At 45.0% G+C, this 21,284-nt stretch overlaps 1 protein-coding gene across 5 annotated transcripts in view; it reads right to left on the bottom strand.

Moving 5' to 3' along the window:
- Positions 1 to 16,699, bottom strand: part of Prpsap2 (phosphoribosyl pyrophosphate synthetase associated protein 2) — a 45,513-nt gene extending 28,814 nt beyond the window's left edge. The window contains exons 1-6 of one of the 5 annotated variants that reach the window (XM_008825616.3): positions 16,550 to 16,699; positions 10,905 to 11,000; positions 10,498 to 10,647; positions 9,563 to 9,615; positions 6,955 to 7,021; positions 2,794 to 2,966 (exon numbers count right to left, since the gene is read on the bottom strand). In XM_008825616.3, coding sequence (XP_008823838.1) covers positions 2,794 to 2,966; positions 6,955 to 7,021; positions 9,563 to 9,615; positions 10,498 to 10,616 — 412 coding nt within the window. In that variant the 5' untranslated portion in view covers positions 10,617 to 10,647; positions 10,905 to 11,000; positions 16,550 to 16,699. Of the gene's footprint in view, positions 1 to 2,793; positions 2,967 to 6,954; positions 7,022 to 9,562; positions 9,616 to 10,497; positions 10,648 to 10,904; positions 11,001 to 11,192; positions 11,203 to 16,549 lie in introns of those variants that run through there. The other 4 variants (XM_029558024.1, XM_017795919.2, XM_008825681.2 and 1 more) reach the window with 4 other exon arrangements.
- Positions 16,700 to 21,284: the final 4,585 nt, after the last annotated feature.

Genomic DNA, 21,284 nt, shown 5'->3' with positions numbered 1-21,284 from the left:
TCCCAGGCAGATACACAAAGGACGGATTCTACATTCTACTACAGAGACATGCATATCCATGTTCACTGCTGTTCTATTCATAATAGCAGGGGAATAGAGTCAGCCTAGATGTCCATCAGCTGATGAATGGATAATGAAATTGTGGTATATATATACACAATGGAATTCAAGGTGGACGTCACTCGAGGAACAATGTCTAAGGTTGACCTCTGGTCTACAGCTCTACACACAGAAACACAGGGACATGTTTTAAAATATGTATAATGGGGCTGGAGAGATGACTCAGCAGTTAAGAGCACAGGTTGTTCTTGCAGAAGACCCGGGTTCGAATCCCAGAACGACATGGCAGCTAACAACTGTCCGTAACTCCAGTTCCAGGGGATCCAAAGGCCTCTTCCGTCCTCTGCAGGCATTGCACAACATGGGTACACTTACCTACATGCAGGCAATACACTCATACGCTTAAAAATAATAGCTAATTTTTTTTTTTGGTCTTTTTGAGACAGGGTCTCCCTGTAGCCCCAGCTGTCCTGGAACTCACTATGTAGACCAGGCTGGCCTCGAACTCACAGAGATTCGCCTGCCTCTGCCTCCCAAGTACTGGGATTAAAGGCATGCACCACCATGCCTGACCTAAAATATGTTTTTAAAAATGTGTAATGGCCAGGTGTGGTGGCGCACACCTGTAGTCCCAGCACTTGGGAGGCAGAGGCAGGCAGATCTCCGTGAGTTCAAGGCCAGCCTGGTCTACAAAGTGAGTTCCAAGACATGGGGCTATAGGGAGACCCTGCTTCAAAAAGACCAAAAAAAAAAAAAAGTAATGATGAAACCTAATAATCTAATAATCTGTATGATAACTGAAAATATAAACTATATTTAAAATACTTAGGCTGACTCTAGAGGCAGAGGTAGGCAGATCTCTGTTGAGTTTGAGGTCAGTCTGGTCTATATAATGAGTTTTCCAGGCCAGTCATGGCTACATACTGAGGCTCTGTCTCCAAAAAGAAGTGAGTGCGTATGTAGGGATGGGGTTGGGGGTGAGCTAGGGCTTGAGAGATGGCTCAGTGGTTAAGAGCACTTGATGTTCTTGCAGAGGACCTGGGTTTGGCTCCCAGCACCCATATGGCAGCTAACAACCATCCCATAACTCCAGTTCCAGGGGGTCCAATGCTCTCTTCTGGCTTCTATGGCATTGTATGACCTGGGTACACATACATACATACATGCAGGCAAAATAGTCATACATAAAAAATAAAAATAAACTGAAAACCCCTTGGGCTGTTACATGAGAATGTTTAAAGGAAAACAATATATGTGGTTTACAAAATACAACTCTCCTAGAGACAGAAGAGGCTAAAATGCAAACGGTTCCAGTACTACAGTCTAACAATAGGGTTCAAAATGACCCTTCCCCTTTCAAAACTACTTTAATATGACTAAAAACTGCTATGTCAACACAAACGTTAAAAGTTAGGAACAAAGTCAAGCAAGTTGCTCCTGTTACCTGTCTTAGGGAGTTGGAAGCAGAATTCTCTGTAGTTTTCTCATTACAGCAAAGTCCAGTTTGCCTGATTTTGCTTTTCATGATTTCAGTTACCCACGTTCCAAAAATATTTGTGAGAAATTCCAGAAAAAACAATTTGTAAGTTTTAAATTGTCACTGGAAATTATGTGATCAAATCTTGTGATGGTCCCCTTTCTTCCCCTAGGACAGAGTGCTAGGGCCATACATGCCACCCACCTGCTGGTCACTTAGCATCTGAGCTGTGAGACATATCATGGTAGTATTGTTGGGTTGGAACACTGTGATTTCGGGGACCACTGGAGCTACAGGCACATCTCTCCTGTGAATGGGGGGACTACAGTATAAATTATCTGTCTTCGAAAGCTGTGTCACTATTTTTCACTCTGTTCAGAATTCTAATTTAGTTAAGACAATACTCTGTCATCAAAGAAGCTTCTTTTTCAAGAGACAGATAATTACAGAGTTCCACAACTGGTCACAGACTGTCTGCGAATTGCCCAAGTTTAAGTGGCACATCTAGGATGCAGCCTCTACACCTAAGGCTCATGGAACATAGAACAACGGATGAAGAGAACACTAATGCATTTTTCAACGCTCATCAATGAAGCTCTCTCATGCAAGAGGGCCAGGAATGCAAAAGCTCATAAAAGGCCAAAATTCAGAGAAAAAGAGTCTGTGGCATGTGGGTCCTTGGACAGGTCTCCTATGTTAAAATCTACCCACTCAGGGGCTGAGGGACCATTTCGAAAAAGGGGGTGGGAAAATTATAAGAGGCAGGGAGGAGGTACATGGCCATATGGAAATAGTTCTATAGGCGCCAGGGACCCTTCTCATACAAACACACAGCAATGGTGTCAGCATGCACAAGGCCCATGCAAATGTAAGCAGACAAAAACCCAGCAAAGAACTGTGGAAATAAATAGCAGGTCCAATCTTAGTCAAAGAATTATTGGCAGCTGATAACTGCTGGAAGGAAGCTGATTATTACTGCAAGGAAGGGCTGATCTTCTTAACTGAGGGACCCTAGATAGCTGACTAAACCCCAGTGGATAAACCAAGGGACATCTGGGGACACTAATTTTGCATGATGGGCCTTAACACAAATGACAGAACGTATGAACTCCAGGGGGGACTATGGGTGCCAAAGGAGAAGGGGGTATAAAGATGATTTTCTATATAAAATACACAAAAATTCAATACAAAATTAAAAAAAAAAAAAAGCAATACTATGAAATTTCTAAGGTCAAAAATACATCTGCCATTCTTACCAGCTTTGCACATCATAGAAGCCAGCAATTTGGAGACGATGGAGCCCCTCTTCCTCATTTTGCACTGCTTGCTGTAAGGAAAGTAAGGGATCACACCAATGATGCTCTTGGCACATGAGGTCTTACATGCATACACCATGATCAGGAGCTCCATGATGGTGGTGTTCACATCCCTGGAACCAATCAACAGTAGGAGACACTTAGTAATTAGCTTGAGCTGGGGAAGAACCACCGTTCAGTGAGCTTGAGGCCCTATGGTTTAATCCCCAGCACTAAAATAATCCTAACAGAACTGACTCCAATAAGGAAGGGGTCAACAGTGTGTGATTCATGACTGAAATTTAAGACACCAGACAGAGAAAAGACAGCAGTAAATCCCTCTCTTCCCAGGTCTCCATCAACTCTCCAAACTAGAGCACACAACTGATTCTCACTAAGAAAAAGACCATCATAAGACAGCTTTCCATACCACATACGCCAGTTACTGCAAGCCAGCCTGCCTCAGAGAATTCTGCACACATTACTCTACAGCTATGCCTTAATCCCCATCCCCTTTCTCTCATGCCCTAGCAATGCTCCTTCTCTGGGTGCCATGTCCTTTGTCATCCCTCCACTGTCTCTCATCTTCACTAGCCTGTGAACATCCTGGCACTTCCTCACAGTCCCAGGTCTTTGCTCCTCTTTCTGGAGCATCTCACGAACTGTCTACAGTTCCTCTCCCCTCTCTCCACCCTCAATCTCTCCTAACCACACTCCAAAACTCCAGTCTCTAAAACAGCCCCCAAGCGCCTCTTATCATGTGTCTAGACTCACTAGTCAATCATAAATTTTTCTCTGTCTTAGTCCCTCTGGAGTCTCTAAGGCTGCATGGGCCTCTCTCCTGGAGCCCCTCAGTTTACAGTCCATACATAGCAACTTGCCTTTAAAGTGGAAGTTGGCTGGAAGCAGGCATCTGCTTAAGGTCAGTCAACTAACAGGATTTTCTTTATTCAAAATCTCATACTTTTAGTAGCTGCACTAAATGTCTTTCTTTCTTTCCTTCCTTCCTTCCTTCCTTCCTTCCTTCCTTCCTTCCTTCCTTCCTTCCTTCCTTCCTTCTTTCTTCTTTTCTTTTCTTTTCTTTTCTTTTTTAAATTAGTCTCTTCTAAAATGAAGAAAGGAGCCAGGAATCTGATCCCTAGAGCTTCAATCCATCAATACAACAAAAGAGCAGCTGGATCAGATACCACTACATCCTCAGGCTATTTCACAACATTTCAGAAAGAAGATCCTGCAACCTAGATAAGACGTAGAAGGTGACATACCACATGGAGAGACAAGGAAGGGGGCACTGAGCAGTTCTGACTAGAAGAAACTGACAAAAGGCAGGCACAGTGGAAAACAGTGGCGAACCAGCAAGAAACAAAAACCACGGGAAGCGTTAGCGAGTTACTTTCCTGAGTTCTGCCTTCTCATTCACCTGGGCCCCCAGTGCCAACTTCTGGCAATCCCACACAACTCCGCACATGTCCAATGGAGTGCACCTGTCTGAAAGAGCTCTACTGCTGGCCAAAGGCAGCCTACGCAGTCCTGTGCTTCCTCCCCTAGTGCCAGAAGGGGAGAGGGAGACCAGCACAGGGGAAGCCTGGGCCAGGGAAGAGGAGGAGAATGGGGGCAGGGCAACAGGCACATGGTGTCCCCATGCCCAGTTCTGCTGAAGATCCCAAATGTCTCAGAAGAAGGTATGAGGCAGTCGTGCCCTCTGTACCCCCTGCCCTCGCTCAGAGCACATAAACTGTCCAGGGACAGGACACAAAGGTTCCTACGACTCCTCTTCCTGGAATAGCTGAGGGGAAGATCAAGAAGAGACGGGCACAACTTCGGTGGAAGTAGCATGATTCATGCCTTAGATTTCAGGAAAAAAAAAAAGACTATCTTTGCATTAGAGATGTATGATGTCAAGTTTAGTAAAGCAAACTCTGGAGTCTAGTCACAAAAAGAAAGGTGAGCAGGGTCAAACAACAACAACTAGAAAGATCATGAAGATCACGACACACACACACACACACACACACAGCACTTTTCAGACTCTAGGCTAAAAATGATACACCAGCTAAACTAACTTGTACACATGAAAAACTCTTCTGAGCCTATAGTTCTTGCAAAAGTAGCTCACAGAAAATATGGCTCAAAAAGTTAAAATGCGGTGCTTATAGACCATCTTAGGAGGGTAAGAAGGAGGAAAAAGGCAGGTAAATTGACTTTGGAAAGGCAGACAGGCCCAGAGAACTGCTCTGCACCTGGTGAGCTTGTTCTTCAGGTCTCAGGAACAGATGTCAACCTCTGAAAACACCCAGACTCCAGCCAGATGTAAGACACCTAGATCCTACTTGTAGGCAGACAAGGAGAGCTCAGAGAAGGCTCCCACACCTACCGATTCTCTAATGTCTTTGACTCAAGGTGTTCCTATGCTAGAGTGGTGCGGTTTGTTTGGGAGGGGGCAGGGCAGGATGGAAGAGGGCACCCGGTGCCTCTGTTAGCCCAAGTACCAGCTGTCATCACCCTGACCACTGAAGCTGTCCAGAGCAGCATGACCACTGCACCTGCAAACACAGACCTACTGTTGAGATGGGAAGCCCAGAAGTAAATTCCAACCAGGTCATTAAAAGAAAGAAAAACCAACTGTCTTGAGGAGAGCACTAGACACACTGGCACCTGGAGACGGGGCACAGGAAAGCAGACCCTGGCTGCCCTCTCTTCCAGAGTGCAGTGTGGCTGCAAGTGGTGCAGACAGCCTCACTGTGCCACTTCGTCCAGGGCAGCTCTCCCATCTGCCACCTCTGTTCCAGAGCACACACATCAAATGTCACACCAGTCAGGGACATACATCCCTTCAGTTCAGACTTCCACCCTCACAGCTAATTTATGCAACAAAAAAATAAATTACCCATACACATTAAAAAAACCCTTTAAGAATCACACGTAGCAATGTGCCCTCCTCCCCTTTGAGACAGGCTTTCTTGAGGTCAAGGCTGGACTAACTTGCTATGTAGCTATGCCAGGCCTTGAACACCTCATCCTCCTGCCTCCACTTCTTCTACCTCCCAAGGGCTGGGACTACAGGAATAGGTCACTATGATCTGGTATTCTATCCTTGAAGGGAAGAACAGAAAAAGTTCCCTCAGATTTTATGAAACTCTGGTCCTCAGCTGGGATACAGCTCGGAGGTAGAGAGCTTCTCAGTGTGATGGTTGATATTGTCAACTTGACAGGTCTAGAACTACCTAGATACAAGCCTCTAGACATGCCTGTGAGCGGTTATCTAGGCTGGCCCAAAAAATTTAAAAATATTTTAATTAAAAAATTTAAAATATTTTAATTAAAAACACAGCTGGGTGTTGTGGCGCAAGCCTTTAATCCCAGCACTTGGGAGGCAGAGGCAGGCAGATGTATGTGAGTTCGAGGCCAGCCTGGTCTACATAGCAAGTTCCAGGTCAGCTGGGGCTACAGTAAGACCCTGTCTCAAAAAGACCGAAAAAAAAAAAAAAAAACCCACAGAAAAGAGGGGTGGGGATGATGTAACCCAACTGGTAAAGTGCATGTTAACCTAGCATACACAAAGCCTTACACTCAATCCCTAGCACCATCTACAAGCACAGTAACAGATGCCTGTAGTCTCAGTGCTGACAGGAAGATCAGAAGTTCAAGGTCATTCTTAGCTGCACAGCAAATTTGAGGCCAGCCAGGGATACAGGAGACCCTGCTGTGGTGGCTCATGCCTTTAATCCCAGCATTTGGGAGGCAGAGGGAGATGGATTTCTGTGAGACTGAGGCCAGCCTGGTCTACATAGTGAGTTTCAGGACAGCTGGAGCTTCAGGGGACGGAGGGAGGGAGAAGAAAGGAAGGAGGGAGGGAGGGAGAGAAGGAAGGGAATGAGGGAAGGAGGAAGGGCAGACACAGTGCCCTATGTATCAGAAGGCTGAGGCAGAAACATCACTTGAGGCCAGGAGTCTGGGGCCAGCCTGGGAACATAACAAAAAAGGAGGGAAGGACAAAAGTCAGCAGTTATGTCAGAAAAACTAGCAAAAATACACCAATCCTAAACCCATTTTAATCCCTCCCATGTGAACACACATTCATGAGGGTAGCTGGAGGCAGCATCCATGCTGAGAGCTACTTACTTTGAGATGGTTTGGATGATAAACACATCTTTTCCCCTCACAGACTCTTGAATCTGAACTCTTGTTTCTGGCAAAAAGGGAAAAAGGGGAGGGAAGGTATATAGTTCAAATTTTTAAAAACACACACAAAGTCTGCATCAGTCTCCAACCTTATAAAATACTGAAACTGGAACTATTATAAAACTTAACAGAACTCACTAGACTTTAGATGCTGCAACAGATATTAAGCATATCATCATGATCTCACTTTGTAACCAGGTTTAGTTATATGATTGCCATAAATGGGAATAACCTCTCTGACTTGAATCAAATCTAGGCTTCTCCCTGCTTACATCAAGCAGGGAGTGCTGGGCCTTGCTCAGTATAGTCTTTGCTACAAAATGACCTGCTCAGTCATCTGACCAGCATTACTGAGAACTAAGGCATAATGTCGTGTGTTGTGGGATAAAAGAGAATCAAGATAGAATATCCCTGCTCTCAAACATCTGTGATCAGCCACAAGGACAAATCCAGAATAGGACACTAAAAGAGTAGGTCTGCAATGTCAACATCGGAGGAAAGAGAGGCAGGGTAAGGTATGGCTTGAGTAAAAGAGCAATGACATCACTTCCTGCTATGGTGGTGCTCATCTGTATCCCAACACCCAGGAGGCTGTGGCAGGAGGATGAAAGAGGTGGAGGCTAGCCTGGGATACAGAGCAAGACCCTGACTCAAAACAGCAAACAAACCAAAAATTAAAATAAACAAAAAACCAGATAACTCAAAGAATCCTAGTTTGAGTTTAAAAACTAATAAAAAGTAATTTAAAAAAACCAAACAGACATGCGGGGTGTGGTGGCGCACACCTTTAATCCCAGCACTCAGGAGGCAGAGGCAGGTCGATCTCTGAGTTCAAGGCCAGCCTGGTCTACATAGTGAGTTCCAGAACAGCTGGGGTTACAGGGAGACCTTGTCTCAAAAAGACCCCCCCCCCAAAAAAAAAACCAGCCATAAAGGGCCTTTTATGACAACTGAAAAATGTAAATGATTTCAACACAATAAAGAATTTCCTGAAGCGTGACAAAGGTATTCTACTTCTGTACAAGTACTTACTACACTTAGGAGATGTGCCAAGTACATAGGGATTAAATGTCCTGATGCCTGTAACTTACTTTCAAATGGACCCACACAGACATGTTCAGGCGGCAAAATGTTGAACCTAAGTGCTCAACACACACATGGGTATTTCAACTTTCTCACATTTGAAAAGTCTCGTTAAAAATGGTGGAGAAGGGGTTGAAGATTTAGCTAAGTGGTAGAGCGCTTGCCTAGCGCAAGGTCCTGGGTTTGGTCCTCAGCTCCTGGGCAGGGGGAATGGTGGAAAGCTGAGGGTGTAGCTTAGTGATAGAGCTTTTGCTCACAGCCCTGCACTCCATCTCAACAGGGAGAGGGAAAAAAAAAAAAAAAAAAGAACTGGGCATGGTGGTGTTCACCTGTAATCCCAGCACTCAGGAGGCTAAAGCAAGGGAATCTTAAGTTCGAGGCCAGCCTGGGTTACACAGTGAGGTCTTGTCTCAGAAACAGTGAAACACTTAGGAAAAATAGAGTGCATGCTTACAAAAGAATTGGTATGAGGCTACAAAATAAGCTTTAGAGTCAAGAGATCTGGATTCGAATCCTGGTGCTGCTACTTCTTGGTCATTTTATCTGACATCATCCCTGACCCAGTTTTTCAGTATCTAGAGACAGTAAAGAATCCAGAAATGTTAGTTTCTCTACAGTAAACCAAGATTTTCCACATCATTCCTAAGCCTGGAGAGTAAACGAGCTGGCTCTGAGTCCCAGCCCAGGCCTTCCACAGCTCTCTTTAATCCAGTATCCCGAAGGGCAATCTCCCCAGAGTTCAATCATGCTTTGCCCTGTGTATGCCATCTAAGGGACCTCAAGGAGAGAAAGGAGGAGGCAGTACTGGACAAAACCCAGCAGTGGAAGCAGAGAGGCGGTAAGTGTTTACTGAGAACCTACTATGTGCCAAGAGATTATCCCTTGAATCCTGGCCAAGGATTAAGCGTAAGATTCTCATGCCCATGAAAGCTGCCCATCACTCCTGCTATAATCATTTCACTAATAATGCCCATCATTCTATAGAAATTCCAAAGATTAACACATTTCTTAAACATACAGCCTAACAAGGTTTCAAGTCATGACCCATGGCCTTAGGAGGAAATAAAGAATAACCAGCTGAGGCTGGAGGCCCTGGCTTCAGTAATGCAGCACATATAAGCATGTGTGTATATGTATATGCACATGCATACACAAACTAAAATTCAACCAACATTTAAGCTAATATTTCCAGCTAACCAGCTCATTCACCTGTTTATGCAGAATTTACTGAATGAGACATAAGAACCAGCATGCAAGTCCCTACATGTGACTTGCACCAGGACTATTATCTAGCTGACATTAGTAGGCCCTAAAAACTACACCCTTCCACCTTACCTGCCTGACTTCCTGCTAACAGAACTGACCATATGACTGAAATTAATCATCTCAACAGTGCAGGATGAAGGCCTGAGCCATGACAGCACAATCCACAAGAGCCACAACACATATGTCCAAGAACGCTCACCTCTGTTAGGTTCCTGGTAAACCTGCACTTTGCCCATCTCCACCCCCAGACGCCTAGAGAAGAAAAAGGGGAAAAGCTGAGAAGGCAACGGAATAGACCCAACAACTTTACTATTAAAGATGACTCATTAAGTTGGTAAAAGTAAAGCAGTTATTCTTATGAAATTTAAAGTCAATATTAAACCTGTAAGTTCACTGACTACTCCTGAACTCTGCTACACAACCACCCAAGATCTATGCAGTCTGGATCTGTCTGCTTCCTGGACCATCTTCCTTCTAGTCCCTGCCCCTTCCCCCTGGGCACCAACACCTCCTCCTGAATGCCACAGGGCCTTGCAACCTCCCTCTTCACAGAGGGCTCTGCCCTAACCTTCATTTGATGGTTCATTTGAGTCTCTCAATACATAGACCACCCTCAGTTTAAAGGACACCTGAGAACCTAAGCTAAGGTAGAGCACTCTGCTCCATCCTAGGTACCCACTGCCTTATCCTGGCATTTGCTACCACCTGAAATTATCTGTTGGTTGTGTTGGCTTGCCTCTTGTCTGGCTCCCATACTAAAATGTTGAGAAGAAGGCGTGCTCACTGTTAAACCCCAACATCTAGATTGAGGTTTTGGCACAGCAGGCATCTGTTTAATCAGTATCTACAATTACACTGAACTATAGACTATCAACTACTTTCATGTACTACACACTTCCTAGTTTGCTACACTCACAATCATCTACACACAGTGCCACCTACCATACTCCCTGGCTCTTGGAGAACTCACTATTCACGGAGTCAATACTTGGGGAAGCCCTCAGTATGTTCAAATGACACACAGACTAACCATAAGATAGCTGTTTTCAAGCTTGACAATCACCGTTAATCTGATTATCAAATTTAAAACATCACAGAATGTATATGGAATTGAACAGTAAAAATGCAACTCACTCAGCAATTTTCTTTGAAAGCTCCATACACGATGAATTGGAATTTGCTGAAAACAATACCAGACCTCCTTTGGTTATATTCATCTTGGTTTCTAATTCAGGTGGCGCCACACAAAACATCAAAACCTTCTTGGTTTTCCAATCTCAGAGCCTAGAAGGATACAATATATATACAACAGATATAAAGACCCACCACATATGAAATACACCTGTGCATTTCTTTTTTAATAGAGCATGAGTTCAGCTGAAGGAAAATCATTTCCATCGTAATGGTGTCTTTTACATTACAGGAGATAGAACATAGGGAAACAGAAAGTTCCTTTGGATTTTAAGATTCCAAAAGCATAGAAACATGGCATCATGACTTCAAACTTTTCATACCCACTGGGAATAAATGATTAAACTTACAAGAAAGGTGGAGCTGCAGAGCTCAGTGTTTTAGTGTTTGCTGCTTAAAGTCAATTATGGACAACCTCCTGTTACTCTCTGACAACAAAACTCCTCCTGGATTAACACAGAAAAATGGCAGAGCCATTAGCAAGGACATGGACTGGCTGATCCTTAAGTAAAGAAAAAAACCTAACAAGACCCTCCTTTGATACCCGTTCTATCCCATAGCCCTGGTCATGTCTGGAACCCAGAGTCTTGCTCCTTCCCCTCCACTGGGACAAGGCTGATTAGACAACCTTTCAAGACCTGGTCTAGAAGTCACCATCCTTCCTAGGCAGAGTCCTTCTCCCTCAGTAAGAGTGCTGGACTAGGAGGAAGAGGCGACCTGTCCTTTTTCTGTCTTCCCCTTGTGTTCACTCAGGATAGCCTGGGGAGAGCGGTGGGACTGAAGCGGATTATTTTCCTTACATTGCTATATGCAAAGAACTACAAATATCTTCCTAGGGTTAGTGGGGATTTGGGTGAAGGTCACTAGCCCAGCCCTCCTCCTGAAGTGACAGTTCTTTCAGCTTGATATACACAGTCTCAGTCCTTTATTATCTTCATACGCATGCCACTTCTATTAAAAATATAGAAGAAGGGGCTGAAGAGATGGCTCAGCAGTTAAGAACACTAGTTGTTCTTGCAGAAGACCCGGGTTTGAATCCCAGCACCCACATGTCAGCTAACAACTATTCGTAACTCCAGTTCCAGATCTGACGGCCTCTTCTGTCTTCCGCAGGCATTGCACAACATGGGTGCACTTACTTACATGTAGGCAATACACACATACACATAAAATAATAAATAAAAATTTGAAAAAAAAATATGGATGAATACATGAAATGTTTTTAGCTCAACAGAGTATCATTGCACTGTAATTTGCTTTTCTACTAAACAACCTGGTTTACAAGGCAATCTATTCTGTTCTTCCTAACTGCTGCCTAGTCTTCCTTGGTGTGTCCATGTGGTTGTGAGCAGGTCGACAGGCCAGGACACATGCAATGGGATCACCTGGACGCAGGTCGTTCAGTGCAGTCCCACCAGCAGGTCAGAGCACCTTCAAGCAGAGCACCTCTTAAGGGACATTCCAAATGGGATAAGCCCAGGATTCCAACACAGAAAAAGGAATGGCTGGTTATGGGAAATTTCCCTTAAGCTTATGAATCACAGACACAAGTGTCTATACACCCCACTAACCAAAGGCAGTCAGGAGTCCAGGAGGCCCACTGGTGTAACACTGTAGAAACTGGCTTTGGAGCAGGGGCCTATAAACACTACTCAGTCAACTCAGGTTCCTCCAAAGCCTGCTCTCATAAAACTTAGCCAATTCATTTGCTTACCAACTGATGCCTGATAAAATGGTATGCTGAGTATAGCCACAGAGCCTAAAATATTATTCTGTCCTTTGCAGAAAAGTGTCAGCAAGCTCAGCGTCATGGGAATGGGGTGGTGGAAATGAAATACCAACAAGTCCCCCATTCTGGGCTGGAATGGCTTTGATGTCCTCTAGTTCCCTCTCACCATCTGTTTAGGAACCTTAGGAACCAGGGACAGGTCCAGGAGAGGCTGTGGGATCAAAGGTAACGCACCTGAAGTTATAAACACGGGCTTGGTGCCAAAGTCAGGGTTGCCCCTTCACTCCTAGTGCCCCTTAACTGATGGGAAAGTCTTGTTAAATCTGTTTCAGTTCCCTCATCCATGCAACTGTGAACACAGAGCTACTGTAAGATTTCTGCCAAGCACTTAACACAATGCCCTGCATATTAGGGCATGAATCAACTTCTAAATCTCAAATATAGTGATAAGTATGGGTTAACACCTTTCTACATCCCTAAACTTCAAATAAGAAGTTCCTGAGTAGGAATACAAGAGCTCTTCAGAGGACCCGGAAGAGAATAAAGTATCTTAGGGGTAGGAAGAGAGCTTAGAAGTACTGAGGCCTACCTGTGCTAAGTCTCCAAGATTCCCGCCAAGGATCTGCTCCACAGTGACTTGGACAGTCCCCAGGCCTTGGGCCCACATCAGTGAGGCTTATCACCCCAATTCTGCCTTAACTGGCCTCTTCTTGTCTTTCCTTTGAAGAGTTCTTCACACACTAGCCCCAGCCTATCTCAGCAGCTCTCTTGGCCATGTTCCCCTCCAGCACCTCTCCTAAGCCTTTCCTTTTCTTATGACTCAAATGCATATAGCAGCTTGCCTGGTTTCCAAAGTTGTTTCCAGAGAGCAACTGTATCTACAGCCAAAGACTGACATAAGAGCTGGGGTGTGGTTCAATGCTAGAGAACTTGCCTAGCATGGGCCAGGCCCTGGGTTCTATCACCAGCACTATCAGGAAAAAAAAAAAAAAAATCTTGGGGCTAGAGAGATGGCTCAGCAGTTAAGAACACTGGTTGTTCTTACAGAAGACCCAGGTTCAAATCCCAGCACCCATATGGCAGCTAACAACTGTCCTTAACTCCAGTCCCCGGGTATCTGACAGCCTCTTCTGTCTTCTGTTGGCATTGCATGACACGGGTGCACTTACCTACATGCAGGCAATACATACATACACATAAAATAACAATAATAATGCTGGGTGTGGTGGCACACGCCTATAGTCCCAGCACTTGGAAGGCAGAGGCAGGCGGATCTCTGTGAGTTCAAGGCCAGCCTGGTCACACAGTGAGTTCCAGGACAGCTGGGGCTTACAGGGAGACCCTGCTTCAAAAAGACAAAAAATAATAATAGTAAAAAAATCTTAATGTAAGCCATCCTCAAACAGTAGGATGAAGAGGGGCATGCACTGAAAGAGTACCCAAAGAGTCATTCTGACTGCTCTACTCACAAGCTGTCCACCTCGAAGGGCTGCTTCCAGCCTCCCTCCTCCTGTGCAAAATTCCAACTGTGCTTCTTACCATGTTCCCAGAGACCAACCTCAGGAACAGACTGGGCTCAGCAGGGTCACCAGCACAGGGTGCTCATTAGTGCAGTTTTAGTGTGAAATGGAGTACAATGTTCCCACTTTCCCATGTGCTACAAGTACTTTTTCATGTTTAACCTAAATTTACTTCAGAATATGTGAGGATTATTTATAGCATGGGTGAAAACACCCTTTCCAGAGAATCTCAGTAACTTCTAAAAAGCAAATCATGGGCTGGAGAGATGGCTCAGCAGTTAAGAATACCTGCTCTTGGATGGAGACCCTCATTTAAAAACCACCCATATTTCTGCATTCATACTACAGTCAAGGAGGGCTCTCACTGAGACTGGCCATTTTCCCTTGAAAGCATCCACTGTGTAACCAACACCATCTATGGCTAGAGAAGGGCTGGAGAGATGGTTCTACAATTAGGAGCACTTATTGCTCTTGTAGAGGACCTTGGGTTCAGTACCCAGCACCCACATAGTAGCTTACAACTGTCTGTATCTCCATTTCCACACCATCCATGGCCCTCTTCTGGCCTCTGCAGGCACTGCATTCACACTGCATACATACAAGCAGGCAAAACACCAATGCTCATAAAATTAAAATAAATAAATCTTAAAACAATATGCTTCTTAAAAAAAAAAAGTTAAGAGGCCAGAGACATGGCTCAGCAGTTAAGATGGCTCTTGCAGAGGAGCTAGGTTCAGTTCCCAGCACCCAGCAGCTAACAATCATCTGTAACTCCAGTTCCAGGGGATCTGACACCCTTTCTGGCCTCCACTGGCATTGTACAAAAGTGCACTTATATACACCCAGGCAAAACACTCATACATATAAAATAAAAATAAATAAATCAAAACTTTTTTTTTTGGTCTTTTTGAGACAGGGTCTCACTGTAGTCCCAGCTGGCCTGAACTCACTATATAGATCAGGCTGGCCTTGAACTCACAAAGATCCACCTGCCTCTGCCTCCTGAGTGCTGGGATTAAAGGCATGTGCCACCATGCCTGGCTCAAAACATTTTTTTAAATTAAGGAAAAAAAAAAAGGATTGCTAGAAGACAGGTTGGGCTTCACTGCAACAGACCTGGGGCACATCTTAGGTTCACTGAACCTTCCCGACAACTAAGATGGAGGCCTGGTAAAAAGCTTCCCCAACCAAAATGTAATAGCAAACAAACTTAGAAGCCATTTGTCAACAAAAATGCATCAAAGAGTATACAAACTTACTTTTACTAGTGATGCACCTCACTCCAAGAAAATCTGTTTCAGTGATAGAGCACTTGCCTACAATGTACAGGATAGGGGCCAAAACCAAAATCTGACATTGAGGAGATGGCCTGGAAGTGTACCTCAGTGAAGAGTGGGTGCTCCCTGCAGGAGGCCTCTGTTCAAAATAAAAGTCAATACTGAGAAAAACTGCATTATCCTTCCTCTTCTGCAGCCCTGGCACTTGGCTCACCTATTATCAGAAAGGTTTCTGATGGCTAATACTTAAGAGAGTTCTGATTTTTTGTGATAACCAGTGAAGCAGGTACTAGATTTAAGCCTATTTTAGGCCTGGGGAAGTGGTTTTAATATGAAGACAGGGTTATCTTTACTTTTCAGATCTTTAAACAAAATCGTGCTTGGTAAACGCACCTCCCACTTTCAGCCTTTCTACTTAAGACTGTGGCCTCTAAGGGACAGAGCTCAGTATGGGTCTGATTTGTGGTACACAATTCCTTGTGTACAATAGGTTGAATGGTCTTGGCCCACACAGAAAATGACTTGGCAACCTGGTGACCTCCAATTAGCTGAATCAAACATCCAGATTTTGAAAAATATCATTTAGGAAAAAGATTCCTATTAAATACCAAAGAAAAAACACAGAATTGTGACTTCATGTTTCCACTTCTTGGAATTTATCCCAAGGAAAGGGCAGAGTTACGTTCAATGAGGTAAGTGCAAGATTTTTTAAGAGCACAAACACTGGCCCTGTGTGGCAATCCTTCATGGGGCAATTAAAACTCAGGACAGCTATTGAATATAACATTCAACTTTATGCAAAAGCTGGGTAACGACGGTACAAATCTGAGCAGCTAGAGGATAAGACAAGAAAGTGGTCCTACAGTGGGGCTCAGTAACCTCCGGGATTTTTATTCCTGCATTTAAATTCGTAAACACACCAGGTCTAGGGTTGGCTAAACGGCTGGGCGCTGGTTTAGCTTGCAGTGCCTTGCGCTCCACCCCAGAACCGTCAAAAACCCCAACCCCTCAAAACCCCAGGTCACTAGAACTCACACTTCCTCAGCCCCCGAAGCCCCGTTCAGCATTCTCGCACTCCTCACAAAAGCTAGACATTCAAATTGTGCCTAGATTAAAGTAAGAAAAGCAAATCTTCGTAAGCACGCTAACAACTCGTTCAGGTGGTGTCTGACACTGCACCTCGGTTCCCCTCCGGAGCCGAGCACAACCTTCCTTTTGTGGACCCCACAATGCCCAGCAGCAGGGCCAGGCTACACCGCGGTCCGCGTAGGGAGCTGGCCGGGGATGAGAGCTGCGGCGCCGGGGGGACCGCGGGCCCCAACACGCGGCGCAGCCAGGATCACGACCGGGCGGGCGCTGGCCCGGAACCCCGCTGGCCCCGGAACCCGCCGGCCGCGACCCACCAGGCTCTGAGGGTCACCCGAGTGCACCTGGCCGCCGACGCCCGCCGCACGCTTCCGCCCGCCTACCTGGTCTAGATCCAGCCCGGCCTCGCCGCAGCCTCGAAAGCCAAAGGAAGTAAGCGGGCGCTCCAGACAGCGTCCTAGGAGCAAAATGGCGACTCCAAGCGCAGGGACCGCGGACCGTGACTGCGAGGCCGGGGGCGGGGCCAGAGCGGGCCTGGAGTCGCCAGGCTCTCGGGGCGGGCGTGGCCAATGGGGAGGGGTGTGTCCAGGGGAGGGACGGGCGTGGAGCCGAAGCAGGGTCTCAGGCTCTGGGTTTGGGACTGTGGGTGTGGCAGCCCTGGAGGGGGCGGAGAATGAGGCAGTAGGCGTGGTCATATGGTGGGCCCAGGCTCGAGGGGTGGGGTCGGAGACAGGGCCAGAAGTTTAAACGGGCTTTGGGAGCGTTAGGAGGGTGGGGAGAAGGTAATAAGGACGTAAGCATAGGTGTGGTCAGCTGTGTGGGTCTGAACCGAGGGGCAGTAGGTGAGCCTATGCCTGTTGGAGGTGCAGGCTCCTATAAGAGGAAGTTAGTTGCAGGTTGTAAGAATCGAGTCTGGACTCATGATGGGACATCAGGGTTCAAGACTGCCAAAGACCTGCAACCTTGAACAAGTCACCTCTCTGCCTCTCTTCTCCCCTCAGAAACAGATACTAACAGCACCCATCTCGTGAGGTTGTAATGATTAAATGAGGTATCAAATGTCTCAGCATGGTCCCTGGCATACAGGAGATGCTCAGTTATTATCATTATTATTATTCAGTTTGTTGTCTTTTATTCCTTTATCATAAAAGAATTGGTTACTTTTTACATTATATCACTGCCTGAATTCTTTATACCTAAAATAATGGTGATTCTTTATCATTTATAACATAACCTATGCAGCACTTACCAGCTATCAGGCCAGATCCTCTTCTAAATCTACATATATTAACACTAATTTACAGAGATGAAGTAGTTGTCTCCATTTCAATAGCTGTGAGAATGCAGACTTGACATTAAATAACTTTTCCAAAGACAAATCAAGAAATGGACATCAACCCAGAATGCATTCCCTGATGTCTACCATTCATGTATCCCATACTACTGTGCCTCCAATTAACAACCAAGTCATGCAGTCATTCACTGGAGGCCTGGCAGGTAGCTAGGATTCATTGGACAGCACTCAGGTACCTTGAATACACAGGAAGGCCCTTGGGTAGGTAGAATTCCTACATTGGAGGGTGCTTGAGTAGCTTGAATGCATTGCAGAGAACTTTTGTAACTTAAGTCTGTTGGAAAGCCCAGAGATAGCTAATTCACTGGAGGTTGCACAAGTAGCTGAGGCAGCATGTCTTTATAGTCCAACATGTTATTTATAGGCAAATAATAAATATTTCAAGTTATGAATTATAAATTAGGTGAAGGCGACACTTCACAGGTGACGTAGTTTGATATATTTGCTTTGCCTGCCTGACAATTTTCCTGAGACACATCCCTTCTCAAGGCCTGTGAGCCCAGATTTGCATGATGAAACTGATTCTTCTTCTACAAGAATTTTTTTTTTTTTGAGACAGGGTCTTATGTCTCATGTCTCATGTACCCAAGGCTTGCCTTGAACTCTCAGTGTATCCAAGGATGACCTTCAACCTCTGAACTTCATGTACTGGGTTTGCCTGACTTCCTGTCTTCCCTCTGAGGGCTCTCAGGACACACCCTCAGGGTCTGGAAGGGTTGACTTCACTCTGTATGTCTTGGCATGGGCTGGAACTGGTCAATCAGGACAAGTCTTTCCTTCAGCAGGCTGGTCACTCTAAGCATAGGCTGCTGAGCCATTTAGAGCCCAGGAACCCTATGCTGGCCCTACAGCAACACACTCTCAATCTTCCTACTCACACTCAGGCTACCACCACAGCTTCTATACCAGAAGGAAAACCATCTGAAAAAGATGCAGAGAGGAGGAGTGGAATATAGCCAACCAGGAAAGACTGTGAGGTCAGACCCTAGCCAATGGGGAAAAGACACAATAGTATTGTGTTAGGACTTAGGATAAAAACGTGTCCCATCCCATTTCCTGTGCTTGCTTCTCCATATCTCTTTTCTGAGTAGTGGACCCTTCTGATCAGAAGTAAAGGTTTGCCTTGTGCAGATGCTTTAATTGGGTGGTTCCCTCCTTTGCAACTCTGAACATATTTCTAATATGTTCATCTGGGAAGGTAAACTAAAGACGTCTGTTGGTTTGCCCCGGAGGTATTTATATAGCACCACCATTTATCCTGGTTTGATGGCTAAAGACCTGGCATCCTGGAAATAGCTCCAAACTGTTGCATTGTATCGTTGTATTGATATTTTGTTAACCTCCGATTCTCTAGCATATTTGGAGTCAGCAGATGTGAGTCTGAGAGCTCCCCTGGATCACAGGGATGGACAGTGAACAACTAACTCCAAAGCATAAGAGGGGACTGGTTTATCCGTTAATTCTTGGGAATTGTATGGTCAGGCAAAACCAAAGCTATACCATTGGCTATAATTGCCCAGATTCAGGCATATCCTGAATTACAAAGCAATTACAAACCTTTGTGGGGCTGTTGGGGTACTGGAGAGTATTCATTCTGTTAGAAATAAAATCTGAGGTCAAAGAGCCCATCAATACCACACAAAGAACACTCAGATGAAGTACAAGTAACTCAACAGGGTAGATTTTATTTTTGCAAAAGGTTCAGTCAGATTCAGCAAGCACACAGGACCCAGAAGCTTAGTAGGCTTTTATCCCTAATGGAAGAGGTACTGCATCTTTTCCCCATTGGCTGGGGTCCTCACAGTCTTTCCTAGTTGGCTAGTTCAAAAGATTCAGCACAAAGGGAGAAGAGCTCCACTGCCCCAGGCCATCAGGCACAGGAATGCCTCTGGCCTTTTCTTTTTCTTTAAAAAAAATTTTTTTTTTGAAGCCCCAGCTGTCCTGGAACTCACTATGTAGACCAGGCTGGCCTTGAACTCACAGAGATCTGCCTGTCTCTGCCTCCCAAGTGCTGGGATTAAAGGCATGCATCACCATGTCTGGCCTTTTAAAAATATTTTTATTATTTTATGTGTGCAAGTGTATTATTACCTGCATGTGCGTAAGTATACCCATGTCATGCAGTGCCCTCACAGCTCAGAAGAGGGTGTTGAATTCCCCTGGAACTGGAGCAAGGGACGGTTGTTAGCTGCCATGTGGATGCTGGGAACTAAAACCGGCTCCTCTGCAAGAGCAGCCAGTGCTCTTAACTTCTGAGCCATCTCTCCAGCCCCCTAGGTGTTCAAGTTGTACAGAGTTTGAAAGAAAAGACTAATAATATTTCTGTGATAGTAATTCATCAACAATAAGATAGTTGCTAAGAACTTTGGACCCTGAAGGGGCTCAAGATAAGATAAAAAGAAGAAAAGAATGAGAAAGGTAAACAGGAATCTTGCCTTCCCTTCAGTTTTTTCCTGAACCATTGAAATCTTTTTGCCAAACTGCTGCATTCTTGTGATCTTTTGTCTTGTGATCTTTTGTGACTGAGTGTGTATGTGTAACCACTTACTTAATTACTAGTATACACTACTTGCTAGCTTAAACTCTTGCAAATGAGTTGACTATAAATTTCCCTAAAAACTTGAGCTGGGCCATTATGGAATAATTCAGGTGTCAGCCCACTGGCATAAATAAACTTTCTCTCCTTCACCTGGACCAGCTATTGGTTTCTTGATTTCCAGAAGTTCCCGCAACATTTCTTACAATCCACCTGGCTCAGATATTACATATTCTGTATGTCTTATGTAATATAGAGTAGCTTGGGATTGGACTGAGGCAGCTGAAACCATTGACCATGCACAGATGCTTAGTTAGGGTCACTGACCAGATTCTGTCATTTGAATTGGATGTGACCATTGATATGGAGATTCTCCAAAATCCAGGGAACAAAAATCAGAAATCCAAAACACTTCTGATCCCAATCATTTTACTCAAGGGACGCTCAGCATGTGAACAATTAGGTGAGTAATTGTCAGTGTCTGGATTACAATTGCTTTAGTGAGGGCTTGTCCTAAAGACAAGAGGGACTTTTTTCTTCCTCACTGAACCCTCCAACTGCTCTATGGTGAACATGTCATGGTTGAACATTAGGAAAGGACACTTGGCAAGATGCCATGTACTTTCACAACAATAAGTTTGTTGCTGTGTTTTTGTCTTTATAAGGCACATGAGTGTTGTTACAACTGAGGACCCGTATAGATGCATTATTATCACCCAAAGACTTTGCTGACACTCAGGTTCACTCATAGTGTTGCACATTCTATGGGTCTGGACAGGTGTTTATTGACATCCTTTACAGCATCATACAGAATAATCCCACTGCCCTAAGCTCCCTTGGCAGACTCTGCATCTTGCTTATACTTACTTAGAACTCTGCCCACTCAGCTGAGGTTCTGCATGGCATACTGAAGGTTAAAGGGGAGAAGCCACATGAAAAAGATTAAGGTCTGTATAGGTCCAAAATCTAGTTGTTGCCAGTGTTACCTTATTGAAAGATGGAGCCTGTAAGAGGTGATTGTGCCCTGTGGGCTCCCTCTCCTGAATGGGATTAAGGCCCATACAGCACAGGCCTCAAAGTTTTCAGGTGCTTGTCCTTCTGCCACAGGAGACTGAACATTTCCCTCCTGGAGGAAGCAGTCCACAACTTCCTAAGCCTCTCCTGTTGTGGGAGACTGAGGGGGAAGATGGGACTCAAATCACCCCCAGCTAGGGAATCCATGACAGAC

This window comes from Nannospalax galili, unplaced genomic scaffold (assembly GCF_000622305.1).
Source record: "Nannospalax galili isolate Female #2095 unplaced genomic scaffold, S.galili_v1.0 scaffold530, whole genome shotgun sequence".
In the NCBI taxonomy this organism is placed as follows: Eukaryota; Metazoa; Chordata; class Mammalia; order Rodentia; family Spalacidae; genus Nannospalax; species Nannospalax galili.
The sequence above is the reverse complement of the archived record's forward strand: the minus strand, read 5'-3'. Positions and strand labels throughout refer to the sequence as shown.